The sequence below is a fragment of the Opisthocomus hoazin genome, chromosome 22 (genome assembly GCF_030867145.1).
Source record: "Opisthocomus hoazin isolate bOpiHoa1 chromosome 22, bOpiHoa1.hap1, whole genome shotgun sequence".
Taxonomy (NCBI): Eukaryota; Metazoa; Chordata; class Aves; order Opisthocomiformes; family Opisthocomidae; genus Opisthocomus; species Opisthocomus hoazin.
Window position 1 is genome coordinate 11,961,617 of NC_134435.1, and position 13,265 is coordinate 11,974,881.

At 42.1% G+C, this 13,265-nt stretch overlaps 1 protein-coding gene across 1 annotated transcript in view; it reads right to left on the reverse strand.

Annotated features, from left to right (window-relative positions):
* Positions 1-13,265, reverse strand: part of UBTD2 (ubiquitin domain containing 2) — a 58,753-nt gene that overhangs the window by 19,544 nt on the left and 25,944 nt on the right. The window contains exon 2 of the mRNA XM_075441874.1: positions 4,827-5,063. Within this exon, the coding sequence (XP_075297989.1) occupies positions 4,827-5,063 (237 nt within the window). The remainder of the gene's footprint in view (positions 1-4,826; positions 5,064-13,265) is intronic.

Genomic DNA, 13,265 nt, shown 5'->3' on the forward strand with positions numbered 1-13,265 from the left:
ATAGACTCATTAATAAAATATTGAGGATGTGCTACTTTAAGACATCAGAAAAAATGTATAAATTGGTGATAACGTTATTTCTATTTTTAAATACATCCCACAGAGGCACCCAAGATAGATGAGAAGTGCTAAGCCCATCCCACAAGCTTATTTATTTATTTAATACTTCTTACATGCTATTTTTAACCACAGAAGACAGCAAACGGCATCCATTAGAAAAATTACATTGCTTAGGTTTTCCTCACACAGGTTAGACAAGTGAGATACCTGGCTGAACACAGTGTTAAAACGAGATGGGTTTTTTTTCCTCACTTTCCTACAGGTTTCTGGAATAGAAAGCAATTTTATTTTTGTAGCATCAGCTAGGCCAGAATCCGTATCTGCAAACCTCAGTCGGTCTTTACTCACAGCCCAGCTCCCTCTTCCCACCCCTCCACTTCCTGCAAGGTTTACTTTTGTAAGTAACACACAGTTTGAACGAATACACAACATGCCTGCCACACAGGGACAGTTAAACTGTAGTTGTATGGGTTAGTTTGGTTTGTTTTTTTATGGCTCAGTTGCGCACATAGAAAAGAAATGAGAGGAAATGCCATAGTCTCGTAGCATTGCATCATCCTGCAGAAGACTTATTCCTTCAGGAGAGGAAAAAAAAAAGAAAAATTCAATTTTTTTGATAAAGAAATTTATCTTAGCTGAGGTTCGTAATGCAGTTTTCCTTAGCAATCAAGATTCTTTGCTGAGCTAAGAAATCAAAGGAAAAATGTCTCATCACAAATACAAGTTTTCACATACAAAAATGCCAGAGCTACACTGTCAAATTATTTACTTGGGGGAAAAAAAAAATCTTCACTTCTACATATCATCTTCCTAAATGGTTGCTTTCTTTGGGGAAATACAGAGTGTTTTCATGCACAGCGTGAGCAGCGAATTTTCCCTTTTCCTCTCATTTGAGGAAAAAAAAGCCTAAACTCCAAGGAGGCATGCTGGCATTCCTGAGCAGTTTCTACCAGAGTTTCTGGTGGACCAGAAGACAAAATTGCACGTAGGCATTTAGGTGTTATTTCAGGAGGCTCTGCAAGCCTTTTAAGTCTCCTCCCCACTTTGTTACAGAAGACGCAGTCTGAACTGGAAGTATATTTGCTGCCTGGCCAGGTAAACAGCTACAGACAATAAAAAGGGTATAAAAGCTGAATTTCGGAGATGACACAGGTCCCCTGCCATGGGAAGGGTGGAAGGACAGACCACCCCAAGTGGGGCACGGCACTGCTCAGCAGTTACACGGGTGAATCCAGGCGGTAGCGTAAGTCAGGTAAGTATGGGCCTGGGTAGTTAATGCATATGCAGCAGCTGGATTTCTCAATAGCTGTTTTCCCTTCTTTTCAAACTTTGCACAAAGTGGATTTTTGTAAACTTTTGTTTAGGGTTACGAGTTTTTTTGGTGTTGCTCAGAACAAGGACAGTTTGTTCATTCCACCTGCCTGGAGATAAGCTCAATTTGCTGATAACAAGCATTACTGAGCCCATAAATGGAAGACTTTTATTCATAATCTATTCATACGGGGCACTAACAATGCTTGATGACTAAGAAATACCCGAATTTCTAAAAGAAGTAGCTTTCTCTGTAGTGGAAAGGTCACACTGCACACAGAGCTATGCAAGCAGCTGATGCACAAGACAAGTGTCACCAGTGGAAAGTTGAATAAAAAGCAAATAATGCAATTTTTTGGGTACAAAAATCACTACTAAACTCGAGATCCTGGATAAATATTCAAAATATTCTCTGTATTTGGAATCTGGCCTCAGGCCAGGCCTGGCTTGGGCAACAGAGCCTCTGATGCAAGTTTGATTCCCAACTTGTTTCTGAAATATTCTGAATATTCTGCATGCGGGCCTTAGAAAGCAGACTACAGTCTGCCAGTAGTAGGCAGGACCCCAAGAAAATTTTCTGCTGAAAAGCCAAATTTAGGAGTTCATATGTTTCTTCCCCTTAAGTACTCCATTCAATGCCATTAAAAGGGCTAATTTCCAGGGCATGGCATCCGTCCTACATTCCTCAGCCTGCCCAAAGAGAAGAAATGTGAGTTACCTGCCCAGTTTCAGATTTTTGCTTGCAACCAGGAACTGCTGGGACTTACATCCTTAAACTCTGAATAAACTGTTTATTAACAGTCATTCAAGAAACTAAGAAATATTATTTTCAAAATTTGGGAGTGTCAAAACTATACATCACACATTGTGTCTTCTCCTAAGAGAGGAGCACGGACATACAAGTGACTCCATCTCAGAACAAAGACACATTCTTCCAGAGAGACTTAAACTTTCCCACTTCAATAAAATCCTCCGCAACTGCAAGCTGTTATGCCACCCTAACGAGAGGAAGCAGAGACCTAGCATGTCAAACGGCTTCTTTGCACGACTTGATGCCGTAAATTTAACATTTCCCCTGGAAGTGCTGTTCATATGTACACTTGTGCAACATTTACACTGAATACACAATTTAATGATGTCAAAATAGCTTATTACCAGGGTCTCACCAAATTCCATAACCACATTATACAAATAATATTCCTCTCACTGAAAAAGCATGCTCATGACTCAAATTTTCTTTTACTAAAAGAACTATGTTTCTATCAGTCTTCTGTGTATGGTCAGAAGCAGATCAAGAGCCCTGCTGCGGAGAGTGAGTGTTCACACACTATGAAACAATTCCTTATGCTAAGCTGAAATCTGATCTGGAGAGCAACATCAGCAGTAAGAGACCACAGTGGAAGGTAACCTATATTTTGTTAAACCCGCCCCATATCTAACACTGAGTTTTCCTGACCCGTACTTCAGTATGGGTACTGATCAGTAACTTCTGTTATCAATTTTGCCGGAACCCTCTCACCTATACAATTCTCTCCAGCTCACAAGCTGCCTGAACACCAGCTTCTTCTGGGATATTTTCAGCAATGTAGATGTTTTGGAAGGACAAGAATCCAGCAATGCTATCAATTTAGCAGGATAATATTGTGTTGTTTTCTGGGCACAGAATAAATATGCTAAAGTTCATTACTGACATACAAAACCAAGAAGTCTTGTAGATAACTTAGCATTTCCAGATTCTGACCAGTTTCATGAACTTGTGCAAGGAAAGAAACATGGTATGACAAACACAGGAAGAATGAGGTTTTCTGATACCCGTTCCATGCCAGACAACCTGACTCCTTTCTCTGTCTTTGGGAAACCACACTAGCTTATAGCAAGGGAATTATTTTTCTCTCTCCAATGGACTGGGTCTAGAATGTATACAGATCTCCAACAGGTCTGTCAAAGAGGAGACCTGTGATCTCCTTGGCATTGGCAGGTTCTGGAAGTAATTTACAATTTTATCTTTAAAACTACAGCTACTACAGAAATCATTTCTGTTGGCATAACTGCTCTTGACAAAAAAATCCCTCATGATCAGTCACACCAGCAAAACACAAGCCTCCTTGAAAACAAAAAATGATCTGGAGGACCATAAAAGATCACCCATGAACTATGGAAAAGCCAGGTCCTGTTGCAGCACTAGAAGTTTCCACCTCACAGCGATGTTGCAGAGACCCTGACTGCTGAACAGGAGAGGGGAAAAGAACATGCTGAGCCCCGACAACTAGTAATGTTTCACACTTTAGTGTGGGAAAAGACATACAGATTAGCAAATCCACCCCTTCCAAACTGAATACACAATCAACTGTGACTTCTTAAGGAAACTGAGGTCCTAAACACCACCAATAAAAGAAAAAAAAAAAAAGGTAATATGAGTAGTCCGTCTCATGAAGACTAGTTACCCCAGAAAGCAAGGTACACAACCTTCTCACTCATCCTTTTTCTCTTCCCAGGAGACCCTAATCAGCACAGGTATGATGACTTCTGTACAGCATTCAGCTCCACGTCTGGAACAAGTTTGTTATTTGGTGCAAGCCTCTTCATGCCCCTTCTGGAAGGAAGGACACCAAGCAGAGCCTAACTAGAACACATGCCTGCTTCAGTTCAGCATGTTTTGTTAAGCGGTTGGGGTGTGGGGGGGTGGGGGGTGTTGGTGGTCGTTTGTGGTTTTCTTTTTTTTCTTTATTTCACCATGATTCTTTCAGGTTACTGAAGCTACAAATCCATTCAATATTTTTTTTTTTTTTTTTAAATGCAGAACTTGAACTGTATTTCTATTGGGAATAAAGGGGAGTGATTCATTGGGATTCAAAGGGGAGTGGAGTGAGGGAGAATAAACCTTGAAAAAACATCAGAATTCAGAACAACAGAGTGAAAGAGAAAACCCCTGAAATAAGCACTTATAGTTTATCTTGTACAAGATTTTACAGCAGATTGCCAGCACCAAATTTTTGGGAGAGTTTTTCATACTCTTCAAAAAAAAAATTAAACAGGAAAAAACAATTCAAGTGCCAGAAAAACCTGTAAGATCATGGAAAAAAAACAAAACAAACTACTCCCTTAGAAAGGGAGGCTGGAAAAAAATTAAGAAAAGTGTACCTTCGAGCATGCAGGTGTTTCAAGAGATTACAGAAAGTCACAAGTGTTGCCTACAGAGATCAGATTCTTAAATTGTGTGTTACACCATGTACCTGATCATACATTCAAATTTAAGTAATGACAGAAAGGTAGCTTTTCTTGGTCCCTCTACACACTAATGTAATTTTGCTTTGAAACACCAAATAGGAAGATGCTGTACTGAAACACAAGTATCTAAACTAGTGCTTATATGTCTCAACTGATTTTCAGGTTAAAAAGACATCGGCCTTAACCTACTGTTACACTTAGGCCACATCCATCTCAGATGAACCTACCATGTGGTAGTGTTATGTTTGCACCATCAATGATTGCTTGTGCCAGTTCGTGATCATTGCTCTCGAAAGCATGCGCAGCAGCCTTGAGGGCATCCCAAATCTCCTTGCGACCTTCGAAAGCTGGTGCTGTGTCCCAAAACTCGTCTCTCTTACTGCGCAACTGTCCGTCTGTCATGGGGTAATCACTTTTCCATTTCGGCTTCTCTTTTTTCAAGGGCTGATTACGACCGAGAGCAACTGTGAAGGAGAAAAGGAGGGAAATTAAAAAAGATAACAGCACAAAGTTACTGAAGTGCCCTTTGGTTATTTAGTTTAGAATCTACGGAGATAAAGGTTACTTTCCAGCAATCCTGATCCTTTTTCCCTCGTCTCCTTCGAGACACTGCCTTGCTTCCCTTGGGCTCCAAAAACTGAGGGGCTACCTCCTGCTTGCTGATTTCACCTGCACCCCATAGCACCCCACAACTTCTCCCCAAGCCCCCTGGTAACTCTGCATCCCTCCGCCTGTGCTGTGTGTGCCTGACTGGGAGACTCACACCCCACAGACATCTTCCGAAGGCTGTAGCAGCGGTACAGCGAGAAGCTTGTTATCCCAGCACTGGGTGTAGTGAGACCACACCGCATCAGGATTGCAGCTCCATACTGCTAGCAACACCCTCTGCTCAACAAATGTGATATTCTGTTAATACAATAGTTCTAAGAGGCTAAGGATTTTTTCTGAATCATCTCCTTTTAAACAGTTTTAATTCAGAGTAAGTATATGTAGGAAGGCAAATAAGATGCACAAAGGCTAGAACTGTCAGACAGGTCCCTTAAAAATAATCCAGGAATCTATCGAGCTTTAAAAAGTGGTTACCTAATTCACAATAAACAGGCAAGCATTTGTTTCATTTTAACTACAGCTATTTTTGTGTAACAACTGGTTAAGACAATCACATAGATATAATGTTGGTGGATTAAAACTACATGCTCACTTTAAACTACAGCACTGCTAAGACTGTGTTAAACCCTTCTCTTCCCTTTCCGCAAGTAAGGGGTTATTTCAACTTCTGTTGAAAGGAAAAGGAAAAAGAAGGGAGCAAACTTCAGAGCATGCTGGGACGAATTTCTCCCTGCAAGAGTTAAAACCCCACTTCCTTCAGCCCCCTCCCGGTAGCGAGAAGCTGGCTACAACATGACCCTGTGAGGACAGTATGGGGATGAGAACCGCAACAAACCACGAACACAGTTCTCGCTACGGCTCAGTACTGCAAAACCTTGAATACATAGTTTAAATATCTCCAGAGGAAATGAAGTGTCCTTCAACAGTTAAACTAAATTTAAGTGTGTTTGCAGCTGAAAATAAGCAGTCCCTCCATGGCACAGGTCACAGAAACTGGGTGACAAGTACTGAATGCTCCTGAATGACAGGTAAGCTACACAGAACTGAAGTCAGTTAAGCATCCCCCCACATACAATGCTGGAGAGACATCCTCTCCCACACTCCCTGTGACAAGCCCTTGCTGTCCCAAGAGAGCAGAGAAGCCCCAGCTGCCATCAGGCCAGGGAAGCATGAAGAGATGCAGTCTGTCACCCCACATCCACGTTATCGAGGCTGCAGTACCTCTTACATGAACGAGCCACCACAGCTGCTGCGTTATCAAAGCCTGTGGAGCAAAGCTGCTGCTTATCAGGTGCCCTGGCTAGTCTGCAAGGATGGGAGAGCACCAGGACAAACACAAGGGTTTACATTTAGCATTCGGTATCCCATGTCCATCCTTAGAGATAAGAAGAAAAATTTCCTTTCTCCAGACCCTCTTATTTTTCTGGCAGAAAGTCGACAATAGCTGACAAAAAAACTTGTATCTCTCCTCAATCTTACTCCAGTGTTCAGTTTTCAATGGAAGAATAGTGTAATGTCTAAATATTCTTAACAGCTCTTCATCTGGACTTACGCTGTATCTCTACAGTTAACTACAAACCATACTTACGGCAAAGAGCGTGTGTGGGGGTGAGGGAAATGACTGAGAAGACTAAGTGTCAATGTATCAGAAACACTCATTTCAGTTAAGCTGTAACATTTTGCAAAACAGTATTTAATTCAAATATTCCCTTTCCTTCCTTGATTTTTTTTTCTCTGCCACAGATGTACTCAGCTGTTTTCAGAACAACACTCAACACTGAGCATTGGGCCTCGGTGCTGCCTGGTGTTGGCAGAAGGCATTTCAACTTCACACAGGCTTTAAGGAGACCAAAACACATACACGGGGTTACACCTCACACCCTTATACAATCTGACTTTATATGACCAAAGAACTACCTACCTCGATTCGTAACTCAGAATGACATTCACACTTAAGAAACTGAGACTTAAGTCATTGAAAGTAGGATATTTAAAAGAACTTCTGATGGTAAGGTGACATTTCAAACTATGTGAAGGCATTAGCCTTCTTCAGATTAAAAAACCAAAACATAATAGAGGATATATTTGCATGGAAACAAAGTCAGATTATAATTAAAAGTAGCAAATGACAATTGCATGGCACACAGGCAACAACTCCAGCTGCTACTCTGTATCCCATGCAGAAACTAACAATAATAAAACTTCTGAATCCTTTTAAGTGACCACAAACATTTATTGCTTTTTGTTTCCATGAGATTGCTTCCATTCGCTTTTCAAAGAAGTGCTGATCATTTAACAGATTTCAGAACAGCAAACCCAAGTGTTTAAAAAACACCAAGTTTCCTGGCAAAGCCCAGCGTTCCTAGTCCAAGTCTTAGCTGAACACAGGCAAGCTGGGAGCCGATGATGGTCCAGCCTAGAACAACGGTGAAGGAGGCAGCCCAGATGAGATGGGCTGCATGCATTAAACCATATATTATGAAATTGTATAAGCACATGTTGTTAAACACTTAAACAAGGAATTATTTCCTTATTAAGGCTTAGCAATCAGCATGAAAGTTTCAGATAGAACAGGACACTGTACGAAATTTGGGTCAGTGGGCATCTTTTCTTCCGTTCTGCTTCGGCAAGCATCTGTTTGCATGTACATCCAATGAATGCTAATTCATCCCACAGGGCCCTCTCCTTCTCCCCAAACATTAATTATGAAAGCGGGTTAAAGGCACCTCCCGCAGCCTGCGAGCACGGCGGTGCTTCCTGCACACAACCCTGCCTGCCCGTTATCCAGCACTGCCACAGAAACGGCACCAGGCCATTTCTCTCCCTTGCTTCCCCCTTCGCCCAAGACAGCAGCTGAATATATTGCTCTTCATTAGACAAGAATAGCAGGGGAGAGACTAAAGAGACACAGATCCTCACAGTCTCAAATAACTTCTCCCGGGAGATACAATCCTTCCTACACAGGCAGCGGTGATGCTCAACCCAGAGATAAATTCTTTTTTTTTCCAAGCTGGAAAGAAGTATGGTGGAAGAAAGTGACTCTATAAATGCCTCTGAAGCCAAATCCACTCTAGCAAGCCATCCGTCCCAGTACTAAGCCTTTAAACACAACTTGGCATCACAAGGCAGTATTTAAAAAGGTCTTTAGCGTGTTTACCATCTATTAGAAGTGCTTCCAGAATCCCCTAAAAGCTTTATGCCCCCAGTGAAGAAACATTAATCTCTTTAGCTGTGTGGATAGATGGAGCAGAAGGGATACAAGAAACTTGAGACGTGTAAAAAACCTAACATGTGGAAAGGCCCAAACCTCTCACTTTCCACCTCATGTTTTAGTCACTAGAAACAGCACTACATGAATTTCCACAGTCAAAGTTTCAGACCATGTCAAAAGACTTTCCCTCTTCTGTAATAAGGCTGATAAAGACTAGCGAGAATAGGCAATGAAACAAACATCAGCAGTCTGAAACACTTTGTCAGGTATTTACAGTGTCAGTTTTATATTCCTCACTTTGGAAGTAAACTAGAGCTTAAAAGAAAGTGTTGACTTCATTTAAGACAATGCACATTAGAGGCAACCAGCTTGCAAGATCTGGAAGAGAAATAACATCCACATTAATTTTTCATCTTACATCACTTCAACCTAAGTCAGAAATTATTAATATGCTGCGTGAAAATATGAATAGTTTTATAAATGCCAAAAAGGCATGTTCTCCATGAAGCAATACGGAAAGTTACCCATGTCAGTAAGAAGCCAATGGTTGATATTTTTGGCAAGAGATTTATTTAGAAGAAAATCTGAAGACCATTAACAATCTACTCTTCAACAAGGAAAAGATCAGCACCCTAGCGATGCTTCAAAATCATTTAGGCTTTTCTGGCTCCAGTAGCTCACAGATATTCAGGTGGTACTGCACAGCCCAGAAAGGGGAAAGGAATTGCTGACAACCTGCAGGACCCTGCTGAAGAGCAGCCTCTCTCAGTAAGGAGCAGCCACAAAGGCCACTATGTGGCCCTACAGAGGATTTTCCCAGGCTGCTCTGAGGGGTTACTGGTTACAGATGCTCTTTACCCTCCTGGATACTGGACCTCTTCTAGCCAGAGTGGTGCCTTAAAGATGCCTCCTGCGCTGTTTCTGTTCCCCTCCTGTCTGAACTGCACTACTACTTGCACGGTACGCAGAGCACAGGCTCCAAACATCATTTTCAGGACTTGCTATGGTCCATTCAGGTTAATGGCAGCAGAAGCACCAGCTAAGAAGGTGTGAAGTCCTGATAATTACTAGCTGCATAATAAAGTTCCCAGTGCTCAGCATGCATATGAGAGAAAACTCAATCCTACCTAGTCAGGCACTCCAGGAGACAGCGGAGGCTGGGGCGGGATAGGGGACTGGAGTGAGGTGTAGCGGGGTGGGGAATCAGGCAAGCAGGGAGACAAGGCTTGTCTGAACTCAGCGTCCACCCGTCCGGCACGTCTGCCAGGCACGTCTCCCTACACATGCAAAATCCAAGCACTGCTTTGAGTCCCCTCCCCAGTCAAGTGTCCCTTATTTGCTTCCTACCTCCAAGTGACCTAAAAACACTGGCAGACAAGCAGTAGGCTGGTTCTGTCCCATCAGTAGAATACCCTTCACAGGCAGAGGAGTATCGCGGGATCCTGGAGGTATCTATTACTGTCTGAGCCACTAACCTTAGCTCATGGCAAACTAGAAAGCCTTATTTTTCAGAAGGAACGATGTATTTCTCCAGTCCTTGCAGACTATTTTATAACTTGAATTATGAAGGTTTGTTTCCCTTCCCTGAAGCTTCCCATCAAAGCAATGGAATCAGTAAGGTTATCTATGCTTCTTTTCAGTGAGCTTATGCAGGCAAATCCAGATATTTAAATCAGTTTCTTAACAGAATGTCAAAAAACGTCTATGTAGAACTTTCTTAACAGCTGTTGTGTTTGTTATGTCATTATCACTGTGGATCACAGTACTGCCGCCTGCTCCAAAGCCGACCAGATGAGTAGGAGCAGCTGCTCTGGTAATGGAAGAGTCTCATACTAAAAGCCAATATCCAGCTAAAGCATTCATAATTCTTAGTTTATACACCCATGAACTGTAGCACTCAATAATCAAATTGGATAATATTTCTGCCCCAAAGGGCTTACTGTCAAATCAAATAACGCAAATGGAACAGCTGAATGAGACATCAGACAGCTGTTAGCTGCTAGAGAAGGACAGGCGGACCTCTGCTTCAGTTGTGAATTAGACTGTCCTCTTTCGCAGTTATTGACCACACAGGTAACCCTGTAAGAGAGGCCACACGATTTGGTCCCGCTGCAGCCCAGAGTTACCTCCAGCAACTGAGCTAAAACTTTAGCATCTGGGGAAATGTCTCGTTTGCTGTCAGTCAGCCTAAACATGAGTTTTTCTCTCCCACTCCATTTCTTCAAGTATCTTTCACCTATTTCTTAAAATAATGTTAAGAATAAAGTTTGGCATGTTAAATTCATGCACGTGCTCCACAGTGAATTTCTTGCTTTTGCTTTGAAACAGAAGCGTATGTTGCTTGTAGCATCAGTCTTTTGCTGCTCTTGTGAGAATCAGGAGAAACTGTCCCAATCTGACCAAAGTGTGCGCACATAACCCACGCAGGGCACGGAGAGCCCAGCAGTGCAGTTCCCAGAAGGAGACATTTGGACTGGACGTGCTCCATTTAGGACTGGAGGCCCAAAGCTGTTGATCTCCATGCCTCCAGCAGTGGCTGTGTGCCAGAGCTGCAACGACAGGGCCTTTGTGTGCTTCCCCACCTCTGCAGCTGTGTATGAAGAGCAGCACACAACAAGGAATAAGCACTGGGGAAGGCTGGCATGGAAGGGCCCTCAACCTGTGGTGCATAAGTTAAGAGCAGATACAGGCAAGTGTTAGAGTACAACATCAAAATGTTGAAACAACACCAGTATCAGGAGAATCTGGCAAGATCTGGTAATACTTTGTTTTTTTCCTTTTAAATATTTTCCTAAACAAAACAAAGATGAAGATAACTGCTTAAGTGTTGACAGATGAAAGATTTTGAATAAACTGTGAGGAAAGGAGCAGGAGTGCCCAACAGAAGTGCTGAAAGAAGGACAGAAAAATCACCACAACAGAGTGTATCTGAACAGGAAAGATGAGACAGATCTTCAGAAACTGTTCTCAGTGGAAAAGATGGGATTTGATGATTGCCCGGCTCCATGGGAGGAGGACAGAAATTATAACCCGTCAAGGAAACAACACAGACCAAGACTTGCAGCAGCTAAGGGCAGCAAGGAGAGTGTGGCACACAGGTACTGTTCGGTTTGCCTGTAGACACGCACAGCTTCAAGAGGAAGCGATACCCTCCCAGGGATACGCAGTCTGAGAAATAGCAACAGGTGATTATTTCAAGACAGTCAGGAGAAGTCAACTATATGTGATACAAATTGAACTAATGACCAAAAATATTTTCTTTACAAAATTGGTTCCCTGTTGAGAATCAGTTGCTAACATAGTATTTTTCTAAGACAGATGAAATGCAAATTAACAGTTTATTATCCATAAAGTTTCTTTTAGTAATAGTCCCAAGGGTCTCCCTCCCCACAATCAGTGAGCAGTACTCTATCAAATGAGTCTGATTTTAAATCTATTTTGCTCCAATTTCCTGTTATGATATCTTGTAATTTGGTATCAATATCTAGATACAGTTCATCCTAATATTTTTTCATTGCATCATTCTCTAGTGTAATCCTTTCAGTAGCTGACTTACAACAGTGTTTAGAGGAAGACTCAGTACAAAGGAGAGATGCAGAAAAACAGTGAAACTGGGGAGGGGGCAGGGGGAAATGTATAGCATCTCAGAAGCAGACAATCTGAATTATATTAAGTAGCATAGGCTTACACAATAATGGGAAAATGGCAGAATCCTATCTGTTTATTGCTAGTTTTCAGCATTTTATTTTCTTAAGAAAGTTACATTTTGCAAAGCAAGAACATTATTTTGGAAAGCAAGTGTCCTTGGACAGCGGTAAAAAGACTTTCAGCCTTACAAATGAAATGTTTCACTGAACAATGAAATCTTCCTAACAAGGAAATGAAGAGGCACCAAGATTTCATATGAAAACTGAAGGAAGTATCTATTAGTACAGTCCTGAGAGTATTCAGAGCACAGTAACATTTCTGGGGACTCCGTGGGACTAAGGAAGACATGAGCTTTCCAAATGCTGTGTGTAGATAGACAGATATACACAGTGCCGTTGTTTAACCCATCAGCTGGCAATTATGCACCAGACAGCCGCTCGCTCACCTCTCTCCTTCCCCCTTCGTGGGATGGGGAAGAGAATGGACCAAAGGTAAAACTTGTGGGTTGAGACAAAGACAGTTTAATAAGACAAAGGAAATAGTAACACTAATAATGAACATGCAAAACAAGCTATACACAAGACAACTTTTTCTCACCACCCAATGACCAATTTGCAGTCAGCCCCCAAGAAGCAACTGCAGAACTCATGGACTTGGTGGAACTCCGAAAAAAGTTCCAACTCATCGCGGCGGGGTGAAGAGTTCCTGCCCCCTAGTCAATCCCCATTTATGTAATGAGCACGACATCCATGGCAGGGAATATTTCCGTTGGTCAGCTTGGGCTATCTGTCTGGCTGTGCTCCCTCCCAGCTCCTGCACACCTGCTCGTTAGCTGCATACGAGAAAGTGGAAAAAAGTCCTTGATTTCACAGCAACAACTGAAAACATCAGTGTTACCAACATCATTCTCGTACTAAATCCAAAACACAGCAGCTACTGGGAGGAAAATTAACTCTACCCCAGCTGAAACCAGGACAGACAGATAGATGTAAAGACAAAGCTTAATATTAAGTTAAGGTTTAGGCTTTTTCAGGAAGGGAGATTGGGGAGGGCGAAATGAATGCTACCAGAAAAACAACATTTCCTGATAGAAATTCAAGTTATGTCTTTAAATGGCCATGTAATAAAACACCAGGCTACAGACTCAAATCCACTTTATAAAGGTGTAGGCAAACCAGCTAATTCTGAACCAGACAAG